This window comes from Hakea prostrata, chromosome 6 (assembly GCF_041222555.1).
Source record: "Hakea prostrata isolate BN-2017 chromosome 6, UWA_Hpros_2, whole genome shotgun sequence".
NCBI classification, from domain to species: domain Eukaryota; kingdom Viridiplantae; phylum Streptophyta; class Magnoliopsida; order Proteales; family Proteaceae; genus Hakea; species Hakea prostrata.
In genome coordinates, this window is record NC_142605.1 from 6316981 (window position 1) to 6340152 (window position 23172).

Here is a 23172-nt window from a genome sequence, read left to right on the forward strand (position 1 = left end):
ATGACCTCAACTCACTAAACTTTGTGGCTGCATCCCATTCCTGAATCGCTTGTACCTTGTTCTCGTCCATCCTTAGTGAACCACCCCTTTCCTAGTGGCCCAAAAATATTACTTCTTGCACGAATGAGCACTTCTTCACGTACAGTTGGTTGTCCTTAGGTTTTGAAGAACAACCCTTAAATGTTGAGTGTGCTCCTCTAGTGTGTTGCTACAAATGACAATGTCAGCCAAGTACACCGCCACGAACTTATTAAGGTAGGGATGGAAGATCTTATTCAGCAAGGTACAAAATGTGTTAGGTGCATTGGCAAGGCCAAAGGGCATGACTAGCATGATTGGGCCAAGAGGTGGTGAGGCTATTTCTCAAGAATGTCGTGAAGTATTAAGGAGTGCCATTATCAATCAAAAGTGATAATGACCCTTGCTTCACATGCAGGCTTTGGACGGAGCCATTCAAGCTGTTGGGCACAACACTACAACACCTGACAAGCTTACACCCACAAACAGATGGGCAAACAGAGCATGTCAACGGCTTACTAGAGCTATACTTAAGGCATTTTGTGAGTGCCAACCAGCGGGATTGGGCCAAGTTACTTGATGTGCCTCAATTCTCCTACAATCTCCAAAGGAATGAGACAACAAATCAAATTCCGTTTGAGATCGCCACGAGGCAATAACCATTAACGCCACACCCCATGATGACAGGTTACACAGGGAAGAGTCCCTCAGCGTACAACTTCTCCAAGGAGGGGCAAGAAAAGGTAGATGTCACAACGTGTATATGGACAAGTAACTAAGAAGACGAAGAAGTGGACCAACAAAGGTATACAACCCGCAAGCTTCAAGGTTGGGGACTTAGTCATGGTGAAGCTCCTTACCTTAAAAATTCAAGTCCCTAACGAAGGTGAAAAAGAAATTGGCCCGTTGGTAAGGCCCGTTTGAGATTGTGAAGAAGGTGGGGAAGGTTTCCTATCAGTTGTGCGTACCACCTAAGCTAAAGATTCACCCAATCTTCTATGCTAGCATGCTCAAGCTATATCATGGAGACCTGCAGGACCCAAGTCATGGAGCATCCACAAGAGCACCAATGAGTGTGACTACATCTTATGATAAAGAGGCCAAGTACATGATGGCGGATCAAGTCATTCAAAAGCGAGGAGTACCTCCTAGTTGGGAGTATTTGGTGAAGTGGAAGGGACTAGCTGAGAGCAAAGCAAGCTGGGAACCGGCAAACTCTCTGTGGCAGTTCCAAGAACAAATACAAAGGTTCCACAAAAAAGACACGACCAGGACATCAACGGATTAGGCTGGGAAGAATGTTATATCCGTTCCATCTTAGGGCCACAGGTCAAGTTTGGGAGGGTCAAGCCTGGCCTAATCCAAAGAAGGTTACTAATGGCCTAAGAGTAGCCTATAATTTATAGGACTTTGCACAAGGACAGAAATCTAGAATGATCCAAGTCCTCGTAAATATCTTATATCTAGAACTCTCCTAAAAGGTTCTCCACCTTTGGTGTAAATAATCCTAGCTGTTTGTTGTACACTAGTTCACCTATAAATAGGGGTGAGTTTCATTTGTAAAACCATCAAGCAAGTGATCAAGCACTTGAGTTGTAAGAGTTCTCAAGCAATACAAGTATTCTTTCTCTCAAGTTCTCTCCTACTCACTCTCTTAAGGGTTAAAGGCTGACTAAGTATAAGTTGTGAGCTAAGTGCTGTCGTGGTTGGCTTAGTCAAGTACTAAGGCTGTGACATGTAGCTGCCAACAAACCCTAGAGTCACCATGGATAAACAGGCGTTGTTAGATAGATGGAACAAATTTTTAAGATCTAGCAAGAGATGTTAGCACAATTGAAGATATGACTATAAGGGTGACTAATCTAGAGCAGCCTAGAACTGGAGATGCCATACAAACACTGCTATCCCCATCACTAGCACCTAGCCTCCCTTCACAAGTCTACGTGCCCTATAGAAGAAGCCAGTGGCGCAAGAAAGTACAGGTTGAATGATCCAAAACCTCATCCCTCCAAAGATTCTAGAGATAGAAACGGCCAGAAGAAGGAATCTAAGTATGAAACCCCTATATATGAGCGTTACGATGTTGATGAGGGACAGCAGGAGACCGCAAGTAACACCACCATCACTTGAAGAGTACCTAAGGTCCTATTTGATATGAACTCAGTTTTACGGTTATAGAGAATGAAACCTCTAAAACTGAGGGCTATTTGATAGGAATCTAAGTATGAAACCCCTAAAACTAAGGGCTTCCAGGATTTTCCAGCTAAGAGAATGGTTATTCTAGGATGTGTAGGGTGGTTTTAAGCACTTGAATCCTTGCTGTAATACTGAATTCATATCTGAAATTTTACAAGAGAGGTTTGAAAACTAGGTTTTGAGGAATTTAGCTAGGTGGGAAAATGGACTATTGCTGCTGTTTTGTAATTCCAGACTCTGCCCTAAAGGGTTTAGAGAGTGTTGAGAGTTTAAGTTGAATAAGGGTTAAGTTTAGAAGTTGAATTGCAGGGGGTGGGGAGGCTAGCAGGTGCTAGGGGAAGTGAGGGATAGGCTGGGATGGGCTGTATGGGTGACGGACAGGGGCTAAGAGGTGCTTCAGGGGAGGCTGCTGCTGTGTTGCAGCAGCAAGGGGGAGGGGTTACGGGGATGCGCAGAACAGGGGAGGGGTTACGGGGATGCGCAGAACAGGGGAGGGGTTAGGGTGTCTTCTTTTTTTTTCTTTTTTCTTTTTTTTTTTTGGGGGGGGGGGGATGTGAAGGGGATCCTTGCATGCGAGGGACAAGAGAGGGGAAGGGGCTGGGGTGTTTACTTACTAGATGGAGGCTACTGTGATGATTAATGACTGCTGTTGAAGATGACTGGTTGTTGGAATTATTGATAGAGGTGCTGATTCTCGAAGAAATTCCTTAATTACTCAACCATGGCCCCCTCATCAAGGAACCATGATCCTTAACTCAAACTCAATTTTATTCAAGAATCAGACTTGAGTTACAAAGAAAGAATAGGCTCTTATTTATAGCCTACTAAAAGACTCGAAGACTAAATGGCATTCCTTTATAGCTTAGGATCCAACCACAAAATCTAAACCCCTGAATTAAAATCAAAACATCTAAATGGGCCATAATAGTCACATGCTGAAAATAAAAGATTAAGATTAAGTAACTTAGAACTCTAATCTAAGTAAGTTCACATGAAAAAGAACTCCTTAGGACACTCAACTATTAACTCCACAATTAACTCAAGTTACTAAGTACTAATCAAATTGGATTCTAGGACTAAGTCTGAAATTAATTTCAGTAAAACAATAGGGCTAAAATGCCCAAAATACCCCTCCTAAGGGTTCGGCCCACCTAGGGAGGCTTCTTGGAGCCATCTAGTGGGCCCCACTTAGGGTTTCAACCAGGGGTAATATTTCTGGACAACCTGGGCTGAGTAGTTTTCTCAAATTCCAGCATAGCTATTCATCTCGGTGATCACCTTCCCCTCTCATTTCAACCCCTCTCCCTTCTTCCCTAGCCAACACTTCCCCTCCATCGCAAGACCTTCCCACCCCTAACCCTTCTATCGCAGACGATTATAGCCCCCCCCCCCCAACACACACACACCCAAAAAAAAAAAAAAAAGAGAGACAAAGAACCCTACCCTGCAGCATCCCCAGGAACTCTCCGCCACCCAAACCCTGCAGAAACCCTCCCCAGCCCCGCCTCTCCCTCCCACCTCCTTCTTGCCATTTCTTGATCTTGTGGCAGCATTAGAGAATAAAGAAAACCAGAAAAGAAAGAAAGAAGAGAAAGGAGGAAGCAAGATTAAGATTCTTGAAAGAATTCCAAGAACCCATCCCCCTAACTGCAAGCTTCCCTATCCCCCTTTCCTTAATTGTTAAACCCATATGCCTGTATCCCATCCCATTTGAATCAACCCATAAATCAAATTGTTTTCCCTCCAAAGTTCCCACCCGTTTCAGTTTTTTAAAACCCTAATTTATCTCAACCCACCAGCCCATCTTAAAGTTTGTTACAACTTACAACCCTAACCTCCTAACCCTCCCCATACCCAAGGTATAATTTCCCAAACAAATCCATATCACCTAGAGGTCTTTGTTATCACAAATTATCCATTACTTTCTCCAAAATCATCCCAAAACCATACCTAAACCATCCCATAGATAGCCCATTTATTTGTTGCTTCTAACTAAAGAAAGATCCTCAAGACTGATAGGCCCAGAGAGATATTGGGTGAGAAATAGAAAAAGGAGCTGGGGAAGAAGACAATACAGAAAGTGAGGACTTAATTCTTCATGCCTCCTTCATTCATTGATTGTCCCTTAATAACAATGACAATCCCTAATCCCTCATGGGCAAACAAACAAAAAAGCAAATGCAAACTAACAAACCGATAACTGAAAAAGAAGTTTCTGGAATACGCAGGACCACAAGCAATTCTTCAACTCTCAGAGCTGCCAACCATCAGCACCTTCCAGTGACTAATTTGTCTGGCAGTCCCTCAGGTACGATGGCATACGTCAGCTCCAGATCACTTGTCAGGGATTCTCCACCTGAGTCACTTACCCTGTCTCCTTGTGGCTTCCATGTGGCATTGCAAGGGTAGACATGGCACCCCTATCATCGGTGTGAGGTGTATCATCTCCTTCCGCTAGGAGAAGAACCTTGTCTCCAAGGTTCAGTGTGGGAAACTGCTGCAGCAGCTCACAGTCCACCCATGCAGTTTCTTCCAATGGTAACCCCCGCCATTGTACAAGAACTTGCTTTACGGTCTCCCCTGCTCTGCGGATTAGTCACTGTTGCAGAATCGCTGTTCGGTGAGGTGCTTCCCGCGGTATTTCAGGGGTACGCAGGTTGCCATTCTCCAGGGAATTCCAAACTAGGATTTCAGGTTGGAGATTGAAAAACTGGATGGATTTGTGACCTTGTGGAAGTGCTAATTTGTATGCCACCGTTCCAACTCGTTCTAGCACCTGGAAGGGACCATAAAATTTCTTAGCCAGTTTGTGATGGAATACCCGCGCAACTGAGGTCTGTCAGAAGGACTGCAACCGCACCAAAACCCAATCACCTTCCTGAAATTCTTTCTACCCTCTTTTTTTTTATCAGCCTGATATTTCATCCTCATTTGGGCCTTGGCAAGATTTCCCTTGAGTATTGCCATGGTTGCATCTCGGTCCTTAAGGTCCTGCTGCATTCTGTGTTGCTTCAAGGATATATTGTAGTAGGGATGGAGGACCTCGTCCATAGAGGGCCTTGAAAGGGGTGGTCTGAATTGCTGAGTGGAAGGCCGAGTTATACCATAGCTCTGCCCAACGCAAAAATTTTGACCATTTGCTTGGCTCTGCCTCTGCAAACAATCTGAGATACATCTCCAAGGTCCTATTGAGGTTCTCCGTCTGTCTGTTGGATTGAGGATGGTAGGTGGTGCTTCATGCTAATTTGGTTCCCTGCAACTTAAATAACTCCCTCCAAAAGGAACTCACAAAAATGGGATCCCGATTGCTCACTATTGAGCAGGGAACCCTGCGAAGTCGAATGATTTCTTGGCCGAACACCTCTGCAACCTTCATACTAGTGAAATTAGGGCCTAGAGTGCAGAAGTGCCCATATTTTGCCGACCGATTGATGACCACCATCACTACTGTTTTGCCGAAGGAACTTGGGAGTACTACAATGAAATCCATCGAAACATCATTCCAACTCTCATCTGGAATGGGTAACGGTTGTAACAGTCCATACGGAGGTGTTGTGGCGTTCTTCACTTCCTGGCAGGGAACACATTGTGCGACAAACTCCTTGATATCCTTGTTAACTCCTTTCCAGCGGACATTTGCAGTGAGTCTTTTTGTTGTGCAGAGTACTCCTGCAAGCCCTCCCAAAGGCAAGGAATGAAACTCCTTCAATAAGGTTGTTTAAGTGTAAAATTGGAGGGAGTGACCAAAATCGGTGTCGGTACAGTAGCCCATCATGGAATGTATACTCATTGTTCCCATTAATTTTGGACTCCAGTGCCTAACAAATCTTCTGGAGCTCTTCTGATTTTGTTGTTTCAGCCTTCAACTCGTCCAAAAAAATCCAACGAAGGCACTAAACCTACTAGCATGCACATCATTGGTTCGCAGCAACGAGACAGTGCGTTCACGGTGTTGTTCTTCCTTCCTGGTTTATACTCAATATCAAATGAGTACCCCCAACAACTTGGACATCAAATGGAACTGCTCTAGTGTTTGTATCAACTATTAGGGGAATTCCCTGAGACTCTTTTGATCAGTTCAAATGGTGAATCGTCTTCCTAGAAGATATTGATGCCAACAAGCCACAGCCTGGGTCACCGCATGCATCTCCCTTACATATGTTAAGGCCCGTTGGAGCCTTGGTGACAGCTGGGTGACTCGCCTGCAATAGTATTGCTCCTATTCCGGTGCCAGAAGCGTCAGTCTCTACCACAAATGGTAATTTAAAGTTCGGAAATGCCAGGACCGGAGCTTGTGTAAGGGCATCCTACAATCTGCGAAATGCTCAATGGGCTTCGTCAGTCCAAATAAAGTTCCCTTTCTTAAGAAGGTCTGTTAATGGGTCTACCAGTTGGGTGTAAGCCTTGATGAACCTCCGGTAATAACCGGTTAGGCCCAGGAACCCACGAATGTCTTTCACTGTTTTGGGGGTAGGCCAAGAACCACAGCTACAATTTTGGATGGGTCAACTGCAAGACCTTGGGCCGAAATAACATAGCCCAGATAATCAATGGTGTTTTGGTGTTTTTTCCAAAGGAACACTACACTTGTCTTAAGTGTTCCATATGCATGCTGACTTAGGCTAAAACCTAACAAGTCATTAAAAAAAACCAACACAAATTTGCAAAGGTAGGGTTTGAACACCTCATTCATCATTTTGCTTAGAACGTCGCCAAGGCGTTTGTGAGCCCAAATGGCATGACTAGGAACTCATAGTGTCCTTCACTCCTTCATGCGTTCGAAATGCAGTCTTAGGCACATCTTCCTCTTAGACCCTAATTTGGAGGTGACCTGACCTCAAATCCAACTTCAAGAAATAATGCGCCCCAAATAGCTCGTCGAACAACTTGTCAACAGTGGGGATGGGAGAGCAATCTGGCACGGTGATGGCGTTCAATGCGCCGTAGTCCACAAAAAACTGCCACTTGCCATCTTTCTTCTTGACTAGCAAGATGGGAGACGAAAACGGGCTGATATTGGGCCTAATGGTGCCAGACTCCAGCATCTCAGATACTTGTTTCTTTAGCTCGTTCTTCTGATAATATGGGTACCAATATGATCTGGCGTTGACCTGTTGAGACCCATGCTGCAGGTAGACCAACGGCCATGAGTTCTTGAAGGTGGCAGTTCCTTAGGCTCTTCGAACACATCCACATAATGATCCAGCATGCCTTGCAAATCTGGGCGAAGCTGAGTGGGCTAAGCTGAGTGGGCTTACTGGGCTCACCTCTTCCATCCTTAAAACGTACAGGGCTGCATATTGATGGACTTCTAATATCTTCTTCAGCCCATGTAGCTGTAATTGGGTTGGGGGTGTTGATGGCTCTCCTGACAACTTGACCCGATTCTATCCTTCTCCAAATTCTAGGGTTGAAACCTTATAATCAAAAAGAATCAGACCCAGTTGGGCAAGCCATTGAACGCCTAGTATTATATCAGCACCTCCCAGTGGTAACACATAAGCATCTACATGTGTCTTATACCCTTGCGTACTCAAGGGTAGCTTAGTAATTTGCCCCTCACCTAGTATTAAATTCTTTTTTTTCCCGCATTAGTAATGTTCAAAACTGGTGGAAATTGGTTCTTGGAGAGGAGAGCTTGGTTGAACAAAATAAAGAATGCCCTTTTGCATGCTGAGATGGACTTTGCTATTTACTAAATCATACTCAAGAGGGCAAGGAATCTGAATCTCAATCAACCAGCTCTTTGGGGTTTCTTTTGACTGATGCAAACACTTCACTGTTATGTCTATGTGCCTGGATGTATCTTTGGCTGAAACCGGCCATGAGAATCTGGTAGAATGCCAAGTAAAGCATGGCCGGTTTTAGCTGAAGATACATCCAGCTCTTTCTTTGTTCTCTTAAATCATGAATTATGTTCTCAAGTTATTTTTCAGAAAAATCAGGATGGTAGAGACATGCTGAAGCCAAATTTTAAGAGTAACGTACATCAGTAACATAATACTTATTTTCATGAACTTGAATCATGCACTTGATTGTTTAATAGTGTTTGTCTATAACTTTGTTTGATTACGTTTTGCCAAGAGTCTAAATCTTTGAAATGAATATATATTTAGTTGATTGGGAAAATGCCAAGAAGACCAATCAATGTAGATCAGCCCAATGTTAGGTCTGATGATGATGCATTGGGATTTCCTAAAACATCTATAGCATCTGAATCTAGTGAAGCTACCATAACTACTGCAACAGCTGCAAAGAGGGGTAGGAGAAATACAGTATGAGATGACTTTAATGTACTTGATGTGAAAAATTCTGAGGATGGGATAGAAAAAGCTGAATGCAAAAAATGTGGAAAGGTATATAAAGCTAATAGTACTAAAAATGGAACTGGAAGTCTGGAACTCTTCGAAAACATCTTCAAACTTGTCCAAAGAGGGAAAATGTTGATGTGGGCCAAATGCTTATGGTTGGAAATGAAGGGCAATTGATGGTGAGAGACAAAAAGAAGGATCAAGACTTTGTACGTGACAAAGTCACTAGGCTTGTGGTTAGACATGAGTTACCATTACATTTTGTTGAGTATGGGGAGTTTAGGGAATAAATCGCTAACATTTTCCGGATTACACTCATATAAGTAAAAATACACAAATGACTAAGATTTTGAAGCTTTATCGATTAGAGAACAATAGAATCAAGTCTTTGCTTTACTCTTTACAAGTGATTTGTGAACATCCATATTAATTACACATTACATTGACAAGGATTGGGTGTTGCACAAAAAGTTATTGAGTTTTTGCATAATGGCACCCCCACTCATGCCGGTATGCATGTTTGTAACATGGTTTCTCAAATTATAAATGACTAGGGCATTAAACGAAAATTATTCTCAATTACTTTGGATAATGCTACTTCTAATTTCAATTTTGTTGAGATGTTGAAGAGGAATTTAAATTTCAAGAATGCTCTTTTATGTAGTGGTGAATTTTTTCACAATAGGTGTTGTGTACACATTCTTAATTTAATTATGCAAGATAGATTGAAGTGTATTGATGAATCTGTAGAGTAAGTGTGATCTAGTGTAACCTATGTAAAAGCATTTCAAGCAAGGAAGGTAAAGTTTTTGGAAGTTTGTAAGCAACTAAGATTAGAAAATAACAAGGGATTGCATGGAGATGTCACCACAAGGTGGTACTCAACTTATCTTATGCTTGAATCTGCAATGTTTTATCGAAAAGCATTTGAGGTTCTTAAGGATTTGGAGAACAATTATCAAGCATGCCCCAATTCAAATCAATAGGCAAAGATTGAAAGTTCGATAGGCTTCTTACATCCTTTTTATGAAATTACTATTTTGTTGTCTGGTTCCAAGTATCTTACATGCAATCTATACTTTGTCAATATATGGAAGATACATCCAAGTTTGCTAGAAGAGATTTCAAATGAAAGACATTTCATGAGGCCAATGACAGTGGAGATGTAAAAAAAAATTGATAAGTATTAGAGTAGTTATAGTAAGATCTTATCCAGTGCTTTGATATTTGACCCTCGTTATGAGCTTGACTTTGTAAAGTGGGCATTTTCAAAAGTTATTTCTTTGGACTCAAATGCTGATGTTGTGTTCAATAAGGTGAAGATTGCATTGTATCAACTATTTGATGAATACAAGAGTATGCATCAAAGTGGATATGAGAATCTACCAAATATATTACCTCCTCGTCCTAGGAAATCTAGAACAAGAACTATAAGTAAATGTGATTCCCAAGTCTACTTAGATTCTATTATCATTTTTTTTTAATTGTAAATTTATATATTAATTATTAATACTACTAACAATTTATGTATTCCTTAGGAATTTACAGCAGTTATGATAGCCGAGATGGATAATAGAGGTACATCTCAGCTAGATGTATATCTAATTGACCCAAATATCCCATGCATGGATGATAATCAAAACTTTGATGTGTTGACTTATTGAAAGTCAAATGGGTCAAGATATCCAATTGTTCGAATGGCTTGTGATGTACTAGCTATTTCAATTTCAACTGTGGCATCTAAGTCTGCTTTTAGTCCTGGAGGTCATGTCATTGATAAGCACAGAAGCAAGCTGCTACCTACCAACACTGAAGCATTGATATGTCTTCAAGATTGGATGTTCAATTTGACTTCAGAGGTTTTTTCCCCCTTCAATCATTTACTTTGTTACTAAATGTGTTTGAACCTTCATGTCTCAATTAACAATTTATTTACTTTGGTGTGTAGCTGAACCTGCTGATGACTTAAACAATGCGTTAGGCAATGTGTTGGGGAAGAGTCATGGCATCAAGTTCTACAGTTGCTACTCCCTTTATTGCTTCTAACTTCTAAATACTAAGGTAGTCTATTAGGCAACCATTTCATTATAATTTAAATAACAGTCCATGCACTTCCATTAGTTGGAAAGACTAATAATAATACTCTTGTTCTCACAAGGTTTGTCAACTAGTAGGATTGGCCCCTTAGGGTTGCTGCTTCATTCACAAAAGCAATGCTAAATTCTATTCTCAAGTAGCATAGTTTCTATTACGTTTTGCTCTTTGTTGTCATGTTATGAAAATTTGTCAAGACTTTTTTTTTTTTTTTGGGGTAAGTATTTTAGATTTGAAAGTAGCATGTATTTTAATTAGTAGTTCAGACTTTAAAGTAGCTTAGCTATGTGATTTTTTAAGAGCAAATTACATGGCACCCAGCCACCCACTATATTTGGGGCAAAACTCTAGACCACCCACTATTGCCTCATAAATTACATGGCACCCACATGTAAATTACAAGTAACCCACAATTAACTTTGCTATTAAAATAGATTATGAAATTACCCAAATGCCCTTACTTCTATTTAAAGTATTTAAAGTTTGAATTTCAAATTACTTAAATACCCTCTGGGTAGGAAAATGACGATAAATACCCCAATTTTTATTCAGCAAATGACACAAATACCTTCACTATAAATGATGATAATACCCCCATTTAACTCATTCAGTGGGTGAAGGGAGATCTTCCATTGCAGAGAAACCAAGAAATAAAGATTCAAGAGGTAGACAAAGTATCACAAATTCACATGGCTATCTTTCAATACCTAAAATTGTTAAATTTCCTAATAAAGACCATTCTGTAGTATTTCTAGATCTTTAATGAATGCTTCTCAATATTTCTAAGTCAAGATTAAAATCTAAGTATTTTGATCTCTCCAAACAAAACACCATAATCAAAGCTAAGACTCAAAGTCACTAAGTTCCTTCCCACCAATAATTTCAAGATGAGAATCCAACAAAAAATGATGTTGCCTCTGCATTCAGAACAGAGTAGAGACAAGATCTGATTAAGTTGGTTAAATGCATGAAACCAGATACCAATGTTGCGATAATCCTGAAAATTGTCATGAAAAACTTCATTCATAGCTTAAGGTTTCGCCTCAGATTCACATTTGGGGTTTCGATTTTGGTTCCTCTTCATAAACCCAGCTCGAGATTTCTTGCGCACCTTCGAATTCATATAGACAAACAGCACAGCTTTCCGGTGTTTCGTCATAGCTGTTGGAGATCAAGTCATCGAACTTCACTACTAGTAAGATTTCTCAAATCAAAACTGCAGAAACAGACATTCAGGGTAATGGGTAAGTGGTTTCGTCCAAGCAATGTCGGATTCGAGAAAATCCCCCAAACCCACCAGTCGAAATACCCAGCAAATGATTTTTCTGATGAAACCCAGTGAGAGAATTGGTGTCATTTGCTTAATCAAAATGGGGTTATTATCGTCATATTCCTACCACGAGGGTATTTAGGTAATTTAAAATTCAAATTTTAAATACTTTAAATAAAAGTAAGGATATTTGGGTAATTTCATAATCTGTTTTAACAGCAAAATTAATTATGGGTAACTTGTAATTTACATGTGGGTGCCATGTAATTTATGAGGCAATAGTGGGTGGTCAAGAGTTTTGCCCCAAAAATAGCATGTTGTGTAATTTGTTTTTTTCTAATTCTCTCGTTTTACATTATTTGGTGAAAACAGGTGTATTGTCATTTGTTAATTACTAGTAATAACGCACATGCAAATGCACGTGTGATTGATGTGTTCATGAATATATTATTTTTTTGTGTAATTTAGAAATTTCAATTTTTTCCCTTTGAGTTGAATTTTAATCTAAAACTTATATATTCGTGATGCTTAATCATAGTGATGGTTGCAAACAGACTGAATGCTTTACTACTATGGTTAAACATGTCACCCATAAGTTTGGATAAATCATAACATAAGTGTCTCTTAGTAAAGCAACAATATCTTAACTTTGGGGATCTGGGAGATGACTCCGAGATCAATATCTTCAAAGATTATCAAAGAGATTGTGTTATAGCCCAAAAAAAAAAACCAAAGGCATAATATCGGTAACCTTTCTTTTCCTATATATAAATTTTTTAACCTTTTAAGGTGCGTTAGAAATTATGTATATGTAATTGGCAAAAATAATTATATTTAGGGGTGGTATTGAAAAATCCTAGAAATTCTACTATTAAATTTGGTAGGATTGAATCTAGATGTTCCATCATAAACGGTTCAAATTTAATTCAATAAATTTAATGGTCGGATTTTTATTTTTTTTTTTGGTTTGCCAACCCCGGTTTATAAACCGGTGGTTCGACCCGCGTCGCACACCTGGCTGTGGTGGGTGAGTCTCCCAGTGGGAATTTTTTGCATCCACAAGGATTCGATACCTGAACCTTGCTTAAGCGAACCAAGCTGCTTACCACTTGGACCAACCCCCGTTGGTTAATAGTATAATTTTTATGTAAATGAAACTACTTTTCTTTTGTTGTGAACTACAAATTTATCTTTACTTTATAATACATGGAGGCTAGATCTTTCATTGTAAATTATAAATTTATTTTTATTAATCAATTGCATATTTATATAACCACAAGATTTTTTTTATTGTTTTTAATTTTTAATTTCCTTCAATTGAGCAAATATTCTTTTATTAGTTTCTTCAATGTTTTTAAGTGTAATTCTATAGTATAAAGCGCTCTTTTTTTATTTTTTTTAGTTTTTATGTGATACAACTTTACGATTTATAAGTTCTAACTTGTACCATAATTGTCATTATTGGAATAATCTTTGGTATAGCTCCTCTAGATTGTCAAATATATTGATCTCCTTTATTAAGATGAGGAAACCCATAAAGAACAAAAGAGGGATTTATTTATTTTTTTATATTTACTATTATTTTTTTTTTTTAGTGTGAGTTGAAAATGATTAATTTAGGAAAGAAAAAGGGAAAAAAAATTTCTTTTGCTTTTTCCAAGAGATGTAGTGGTTAGCAATTCTTTTGGGATACGAGCAATTGGATTTCATTAAAAATAATAATAATTTTTTTTCCCTTTTAAGGGTGAATTGAAAATGATTAATTTTGGAGAGAAAAAAGGGGAAGTCTTTCTTTTGTTTTTTCCAAGAGACGTAGTAGTCAGCAATTCTTTTGGGATACAAACAATTGGATTTCATTTAATAATAATAATGATAATTATATTATTATACCTTGTTGGTATTCATGTACTACATTATCATATCATAATTATAAATGTCCAATTACAGAATCACATGAAATTTTTTGGAAGAGATAAAAAATTCTCATAGTTTTTAATAAGTTTGTTTTCATCAATTAATATTTATTGAATACATAATTTATTTTAAATGGTTGTAATCGTAATTGACCATTATAAATGTCATTTATTATTATTGTAAAGATCCAATTGAGTGAGTACATAAAGGTGTTGGAGGGAAACTAAACTATAAATGTCCAATTACAGAATCCCATGTAATTTTGGAAGAGATCAAAAAATCTCATCGTTTTTAATGAAGAATGTTTTCATCGATTAATATTTATTGAATAAATAATTTATTTTAAATGGTTGTAATCATAATTGACCATTATAGACATCATTTATTATTATGTAAATATGTAATTGAGTACAAAGGGGTATTGGAGGAAAACTAAAAGTAGCCATGTCCCTTGAGTTCATACTTTTATAATAGTAGTATGATTTAAGGGTGAGTTGAAAATGATTAATTTTGGAGAGAAAAAAGGGGAAGTTTTTCTTTTGTCTTTTTCAAGAGACGTAAGAGTCAGCAATTCTTTTGGGACACAAATAGTTGGATTTCATTTAATAATAATAATGATAATTATATTATTATCCCTAGTTGGTATTCATGTACTACATTATCATATCATAATTATAAATGTCCAATTACAGAATCCAATGTAATTTTTTGGAAGAGATAAAAAATTCTCATAGTTTTTAATAAGTTTGTTTTCATCAATTAATATTTATTGAATACATAATTTATTTTAAATGGTTGTAATCGTAATTGACCATTATAGACGTCATTTATTATTATTGTAAAGATCCAATTGAGTGAGTACATAAAGGTGTTGGAGGGAAACTAAACTATAAATGTCCAATTATAGAATCCCATGTAATTTTGGAAGAGATCAAAAAATCTCATCATTTTTAATGAAGTTTGTTTTCATCGATTAATATTTATTGAATAAATAATTTATTTTAAATGGTTGTTATCATAATTGACCATTATAAACATCATTTATTATTAATGTAAATATGTAATTGAGCGAGTACAAAGGGGTATTGGAGGAAAACTAAAAGTAGCCATGTCCCTTGAGTTCATACTTTTATAATAGTAGTATGATATGATATAAGGCTAATAGTCTTTGGCCTTTGCCGATTTGTTCATTCTAATTTTATTTATTGAATGCTAAGGTTAGTGATGAACTATACCAATCCAATTTTTTGGGTTGAGAGGTTCAGGTTTCAGGTTTCAAGTTTGGATTTTTGGAAAGCTTAGTGACAAAGCTGGGCTTTGTTACATATGTTTTGCTGAATTGTTTTGCTTTGGAATCTGCAAACAGCAAGTCTGTCAAAGCCCTCACCATTTGGAAGATGAGTTTAGTAAATATTTAGCAAGTGTATTTAGCAAGATGGGTAATTATGTTGAGACCGTGAATTTGTTCTTGCTGGACAACTAAAACTCCTCATCTTGGTTGTGGTTTTATGACCTAATCACTTAGACAAATAATTGATGTAATACTATGCTGAGTTATCAAAACAGTACCAAGAAGAATCTTTTCACATAGAATAAAGTAGAGAATTGGGGCGTTATTAGTAACATATAATCAGATGGATGAATGGCTTTACAATTAAGATTGAGTGAACCCAAACCGTTATTGAACCCAATTCAAAACCGTTAACCCAAACTGTTAGTCAGCTCGAACCCAAACTGCACAAGCCCGAAACTGTTATTCTCATAACATGTCGTGTTTGGGCTGAGTGTTTTTCAGCCCAAACCGTTGACACCCCTAGCGTTGCGCCTCCGTCAACAAGCAACTAGAATGGGTGCCCAGAACACAACCAGTGAATCTTATTGTGGTCGGCATCGCAATTCCGGTCAGGGAGTGGTATGAAATTTCAGTGGCACTCCGTGGGTCACCGTCATCTCTGCCAGGGTCATTATCTTGCACCCCATCCTCTTCTGCATCCCAAACTGCAATAAAAACAACTAGCAGCGTTTGCATCAATGCCCAAGCACGGACCTTTCATAGCAGTCATAGCACAAACCTGTTTCCCTCTTTTGCAGCGTTTCTGCTGCAATTAATCTTTTGATAGGGATGGTAAGAGCAAGTCTGCATACATGGGTACTGATTAGATAAGGCGGCCGCTATGGATATAGCCGATGGTTTGTCGAGAGCGGCACCGCACAACTAATGTGGTGCCTGGACTCAATTTGCTTCTCTTCTCACAGACGAGCTAAGGCTACCGCTTGGCTCATGTCAGCAGGTCTAAATGCTTGAACCTCCGTTCGAATGTCTTGTTTCAAGCCAGATACATAACAACTCAATAGGAATGGCGCCGGCAAGTAATGGATTCTATTGGCGAGATCTTCGAACCGGGTTTGATAGTCCTCCACTGTCGTCTGTTGCACCAATCTAGATAGAGAAGCTTGTGGATCTTCAAACTCTGTCAAGCCAAAACGTATCTCCAGTGCTCTGGTGAAGTCATTCCACCATGCAAACTTCCTAGCGCGATGCAAACCTTGAAACCACCACAAAGCGTTCCCGTCTATGTGAAACGCCGTAATGTGCAGCCGGTGCTCTTCAAGAGTGCCATGAAACTCAAAAAACTGCTCAGCTTTAAAAATCCAACCTATGGGATCAACTCTATCAAACTAAGGGAAATCTAACTTCACAATACTACCCTAAATGGAACCTGCGGACGGTGGGGTGGGTAGTAAACCCAGCAGACTATACACTCGCTTACAAGATTCAGAGGTAGAGGAGCTTGTTCTCAGCATCTGATCGAATCTCCCATTCACAGCAGTGAGTTGTGAGACGACTTCAGTGATTGTGATTTTATGTGCTGAAGAGTCCCTTTGCAAGGCTTCCATTAAAACTACATGTTCTGCCGAAATGGCCATGAGTGACTTCACACTCTCACTTAGCCCTTTGGCATTCTCCTCTAATTGCCAAAATCTGGTGCCTTCTGCCATATCCGGCAGGTCGGACCAATTGATAGGACCAGAGGGAGATTGGGTGAGAAATATAAGACAGAAGCTAGGGAAGAAGACGATACAGAGAGTTGGGACTTAATTCTTCATGCCTCCTTCATTCATTTTTCGTCCCTTTACAACAATGACAATCCCTAATCCCTCATAGGCAAACAAACAAACAAGCAAATGCAAACTAACAAACCAATAACAGAAAAAAAGAAGTTTCTGGAATACGCAGGACCACAAGCAATTCTTCAACTCTCACAGCTGCCAACCATCAGCAGAACCACAAGCATTCTTCAACTCTCAGAGCTGCCATCAGCACCTTCCTGCAACTAATTTGTCTGGTAGTCCCTCAGGTTTGATGGCATACGTTTGCCCTGGATCACTTGTCAGGGATTCTCCACCTACGTCACTTTCCATGTCTCCTCGTGGCTTCAGGTAGACATGGCATCCCTATCATCGGTGTGAGGTGTATCAAAGACTAACCCAAAACTTTGGTTACATCGACACCTCCGATATTGATCAAGATAACGCCTGGTGTGGCTGCCAAAAAGGCTTTAAATAAATAGTCCTGAAAAAGACCTTTGATGGTTGCAGCCAGCCTGCCACATGGTAGTATTTATGTCCACAAGATCATCCTCTCTTTGATGCAAATTCATCATCAATCAAGCTTCATTCTAACGCATAATCTACAATTGGCTCATATATGTATTTGGTCTTTGATTCCATGGGTTTACTTTGTGACTGGCCAATTTGATGGGCCTAAAAAATGGATAGAAAGTATAACAACATGATTTATTTTATTAGTCTCTTAAGAGTCCTATTTCAAGTCTACTTTCTTTAATTATTTCACTATCCTAGTCAGTTTATCTCACCTAATCTTACCTAATAGGTTAAAAATTGGGCTAGGTCTTTCCATTATAGTGTAGGAGTTGTGGACTTAACTTTCAATTTGTAAGTCCTAGTTTGAGTCTGAATCTACGTCAACCAATGTGGCTATAAATATAGACATAATTGCTTAGTTGAGCCATGAATTGCGAATTGAATTTAGTTTATTGTTGCTGCTGAAGTACACTGGCATACCATGGTTGTGTGATCATCTTCTCCCCTCTCTTTTTCTTATGCAATTTCTTCTCAATCTTATGCTGGAAATTCCTACAAGATGATGGTCTTTTTCAAGCATTCAACCTGTTGTTCTTCAAATCAGGCATAGGCTGAATCACCGCATCCCATGATTCTTCTTCTAATCCTCTAAATTCGCCTAACCCTATTTCCCCTTTTCACTATTTTTGTTTTCACTAAACACTAGCCATTAAAACCTATCTTCCCCTTTGGTTGCTTGTTAGTTGAGGCACTTTGCCTGGGCTTTGTCGCTTGTACTCTTGTATTTCCTTTTATTCTCTTTGGTAATGAATTATTTAATCATCCCAAAAAAAAAATATTTAAATCCATTGAAAATCCATCGGATAGCCTATACATATCATCCTCTTCTTCCAATCAAGAGTACACATCAAATAACAATCCAATATCCAAGGTTTTAACCCCTTTCTTGAATTTCCGTAATCTGCAGAAAACCCAAATTCAAACTCAAATCTAGATCTATCAAACAGTCAAAATATCCCAAACTTACAGGATCAACACATATCATTATCTAAGTTCCCTCAAAGTTTCATCCCATTCAACCACTATAAACTACCCCAAAATCCTAAACTCTAAACCCTAAAACCCTAACCTTTTGAATTGAGATTCTGGAAGATTGACCCCTAGCTGATCCTACTCAATGTAGGGCTAAATCACTCTTTATCTGAGGCTGACGTAGTTTAAAGCTGGGAGGATGGCTTACAGCCCACAATAGAAGCAGCAGAAAAAGATGTTGGGATATTTCAGAGGCTTAAAGTTTCTCTTTTAGTTAGTTAGATGTTTGCTAAATCAGTTCAACTTTGCAATTTGTGATAGTAAAACTCATTTCAGACTACCAATCTTGAAATCTTCTTTTTTTTTTCCTTTTTTTTATTTTTCTCAGCCTGTAGATCTAAGAAATTCACTCTAAATTAAAATGATATGTAAGAAATGGTAAGCAACTATAACCTAAACCAATCTACCCCAGAATGGTGATCCAAACCTGAAACCAACCAAGAGAAAAACTTAATTGAAAGTAATGAATGCTTAAATGTAACGGATGGAATACCTGTATGGCTAAATAAGTGGCCATGCACATACAGTTCCCTATTAAGCATAACACGCCAACATGCCACCGTTCCAGCCCAAACTCCAGCAAATTATACATTAACCATCCAGAAGGCTCTGGTTGAGCCCTTGCACTTATCTCACTTAGTCCTGAAATATCCGTCCCTCCATATCCAAAGACAGGAGGACCCTTAAACAGAACCATCAGTACTGCACCTGAAACACAGATAAGGGTGCCTGCAATCTTCACCTGCCCTTCAATTCTCAGTAAATTCACTGTTTCTGTTCTGCATTGACATGGTGTAACAATTTGCCCTTAGTGGTGCAAAACATACAAGAAAGGCAAAAGAAAACTAAGACATCACTTATCACATAATAGCACAAGACAATCAAACTCACCCCATTAACACAGCCAAGATGAATGTAAAAACTGGTATTGAAGGCTGAATAGCAGCAGCATAAGTAGGATTTGTGTAGCTAAGACCAATAATGAATAAAAGCTGATTTCCGAAGATCCTACACATGACTAAGCAGGTAAGCAACCAAAACTCTATATATTTGTAGAGAGTGCAATTTCTGCACCTGAATAATTATGTACAACTAAAGCAACATTATGAACAAGCTTAAATTGTAAAGATTTAGCCTTACCCAGTCAAACCAAGAAAGAAAAATGACAAAAGAAGGCGGCCAGTTAACGGTTGTCGAACCCTTCTGAAAATAAGAAGAAAAAAAAATCGGCTTTAAAACAACAAACTCTTAGCTTTTGAGATACTAAGAGAACACATTATGGTACTAGAATGAAAAACATTATACAAACTTCTCACGTCCTCTTCTCCGCTCACAAGGAAAAAGATGTAAACTAAGAAGCCAGAATGCATGCAGTAAAACCAAGACAAAATAAGAGTAAGACATGAGCAATATCACAAGATGATTTTCTTGAAAGTCTTCAGCAACAGGTTCCACTGATAGAATTCCTATAAGAAAGGGGCTTGGCAATTAACGCAAAAATAGTATGACAACATCATAAACAATTACAGAGCCCATGGATACAAAAACCAGAAATTAATTCCAAACAATTATCTCTCAGAAGAAGTGGGGGGAAAGGCTTAAATGTATCCAAGTTATATCACACTCATTGCCAGTAAGAAGTTCGTCAAACAAAAGATATATTGAAGGAAGCGCATTCTCAGTGGCAGAAGCTCCCCCAAAAAAAAAACTGTAGGGCCTAGGAGGGTCATAAGGTACCCAACTTCACCTCCACTCTGTGGAGAGACTGTTTCCCAACTAGAACTCACAACCACCCGATCGCAGTTTAGCGAACTTACTGTTGTGCCAAGGTCCACCCTCTAAACAGAAGAAGGAAAATTTTCACCTCAGGTATGCGTTGTATTTTAGGTTCATACGTCGCAGCTTTGTCATATATGCCTATGGTCTTTCATATTGTTTCATCTTTGAGGGTTCTGTATATTTATCGATCACGTTCGTCTATGGGCAATTCTGTGGTCTTCTTTTAAAAAGAAAAGAGAGAGGGAAAACTGGGGGATTCCAATAACTCAAACCTAACTAGAAGGATTCAAAACTCTATTTTTCATGAAGGATAAACTTGCAGCTTTTCACTCTACGGCTTTGCAGAGCGTATGTAACTTGTACACCATACCATACATGAAAAAAATCTATATCAATTCTCCGTTTCCCCCATTTTCGAAGAGATAACAACTCAAGCATGGATAACAGAAATTGCCCAACCTGCATCATCAAGGGAATTTGAAAGTAAAAAGCACAGTGGTGTGTGAAACAGAGAGACTGGGGACTGACTTTTCACGGAGGTAAGCGACAGGGGCGAGGATGGAGAGAGCGATGACATCACGCCAGACGCAGAAGACGACCTGATTCATCCCCACGTTCAAAGCCACCTTTGTGATGACATGATATCCCCCATTAAACAACTGCACTAATGCCATGGCTGTATGGGCTTTCCTAATATCTCCTCCTCCTCCACCGATTCCTGCCATCTTCCTACCTGAATCTTGCCCTCGTATACTCTCTTCTTATACATGCATATAACAAATCTGCCTCTTCACTTCGAGTTCCCGTGGTCTTTGGGCTTCGGACAATCGGTGGTGAATCGAATCAAATGAGCGACAATTTTTCTTTTCGATCTCACTACTCCACCATTCTCACTTGAATCGATCTATTTATCTTCAACTGTAACATTGCTGGTCGTCTTCTTCTTCTTGATTTTCTTCTTTCTTGCCGATTTTCCAAGGATCTGACTCTTCTGGTTTCAGGCTTTCAGCCACACAAATCGTTCATGGCCACGCGGCCTACACCACATAACCCCACTTACAATTCACCCGTCACTGCCAAACCATGATGTATATCGGTACGGTATGTTAATATTTCAAGGTAATTCGGTACGGTGCCAATATTTCAATACCGAAACTTGAAATTGTTTCTAATAAAGTCCGAGATCAGATGCGCCAAGCAACCAATTCGAGAGGAGTCTATAGGTACGGAGAGAGGCTATCATATCGGAATGGATTGTTTAATGCACACAAGGGAGTTAACCGACTCCAAGTAAATGTGACTCAGTAGATAACTTGCATTGGGCTAGGTATTAACCCTGACACGCGTCAATACTCAGACCAATGGTGGTAAGCGATAATATTGACTTAAACCCCAACCATGGAATGTTCGAGAAAGATGCAGTACCCAACTATCATCGTAAAACCCAAAAGATGTGCATCAGAGCCGTGAGGGAGAGTGATTTAAGACCTACCCAGAGGAGTATGGTGTTTGATCTTAATGCGTGTTTGCCAATGGAGACCAACATACTTAGAGTTAGAAGCATATTTGCATTCATTATCTCGTATTATTGAATTATGTTTGCTTTGAATTACTGTAGTTGTTTATTGTGATTAAACTACTTGTTAAGTTCTTTTGAATTCACCCTTCGAGAGATATGTTTTTAGATTATATGTAGGTACCGATGACTTTGAGAATTAAGACTACGAAGCCATGGCAAGTAACTGGTACTCTATGCAAGGTGTTGGTTGTTACGAAGATAACAGTGAAGATTCCTTGTGTGATCATGAAGCGTACTAGGATTAGTCCTATAATGGAGCTAGTGCGACCGTTTTTTATTACTAGACTTTACAAATACGATCATACTTTATTTGAGTTGAAAGAGTTGTATGAATAGAACAATTTTCTTTATGTTCTTAGTTTATTCTAGATGTAATAACTTTAGAGCTACTTCAGAATTTGAACTACTCTTTTGCATTCTAATCTATAGAGTTATTCCCATTATACTCTGTAGTTGATCTTTGATTGGGATCATTTTATTTCGCACTTTGATTATATTCTAATTATACTATGATTATATTTCAAGATTATTCCTTTGATTGATTTATTAATAAAGGTAAACATTTATTATTCTTTGCTCATTATTGTGTATTGCATAATGTGGATATATGGTTTTCCTAGACTTAACCATGGGACTTGTGGATCACACCTCTGGGTATCGTGGTTAGGGTACTTGTAATAAACCCTGTATTTCTAACCTGGAATCCGTATTACATGTTCGATAACCCAAAGGTCAAGTCAGATTAAGTTGTGGAGTGTCGGGATAAAAGTCCATGATCCATACCCTGAACCCATGGATCAGGATTCTCTTGATGAAAAAACTGCTTTGTTGAGAAGTTGGACCCCTAGTAGAAGTCAAGTGGTGTTTGAAGATGTCCAAATTGAAGATAAGACCTCCCCCATGTGTTGTTTAGGGTTAGGTTGAGGTTGGGAATGAACCCCTTGATCAAAGCACCCATGTATTGCAAAGTACCAGGGGGCAGGTTCTTAAGGCAGTTGATTGGGCCAATCAACCGCCCCAAGCGATCGTCATAGTCTGCTTGCGGGAAAATGCCTTAATTTTCCCTCTGTCCTCTATAAATAGCAAACCCCATGTTTTTAACTCATTATTAATTATTATATTCGAGATTGCTGCTGTGGACAGTTAGGAGGCAAAAGACACGTGCTGGAAGGTGAGGAAAGCGTGGATTGCGATTTGGATCTTTTTCCCTCATCTGTTTGCAAATATGGTTGAGGTAAGTGAATTCCCTTCACTCCATTCTCTTCCTTCAGCTTTGGAATGGTGTAAATCCATCTCCTTTATGTTGGGGTAAC

At 38.9% G+C, this 23172-nt stretch overlaps 1 protein-coding gene and 1 pseudogene across 2 annotated transcripts in view; one reads left to right on the forward strand and one right to left on the reverse strand.

Moving 5' to 3' along the window:
• The window catches only part of UMAMIT2 (nodulin MtN21 /EamA-like transporter family protein), a 34576-nt gene extending 13219 nt beyond the window's left edge, over window positions 1-21357 (reverse strand). The window contains exons 1-4 of one of the 2 annotated variants that reach the window (XM_089159890.1): window positions 20809-21356; window positions 19642-19704; window positions 19393-19509; window positions 18995-19280 (exon numbers count right to left, since the gene is read on the reverse strand). In XM_089159890.1, the coding sequence (XP_089016016.1) occupies window positions 18995-19280; window positions 19393-19509; window positions 19642-19704; window positions 20809-21005 (663 nt within the window). In that variant the 5' untranslated portion in view covers window positions 21006-21356. Of the gene's footprint in view, window positions 1-18994; window positions 19281-19392; window positions 19510-19641; window positions 19705-20808 lie in introns of both variants that reach the window. The other variant, XM_089159891.1, reaches the window with a different exon arrangement.
• On the forward strand, window positions 8343-10189 carry LOC149012168 (zinc finger BED domain-containing protein RICESLEEPER 3-like; annotated as a pseudogene).
• Window positions 21358-23172: the final 1815 nt, after the last annotated feature.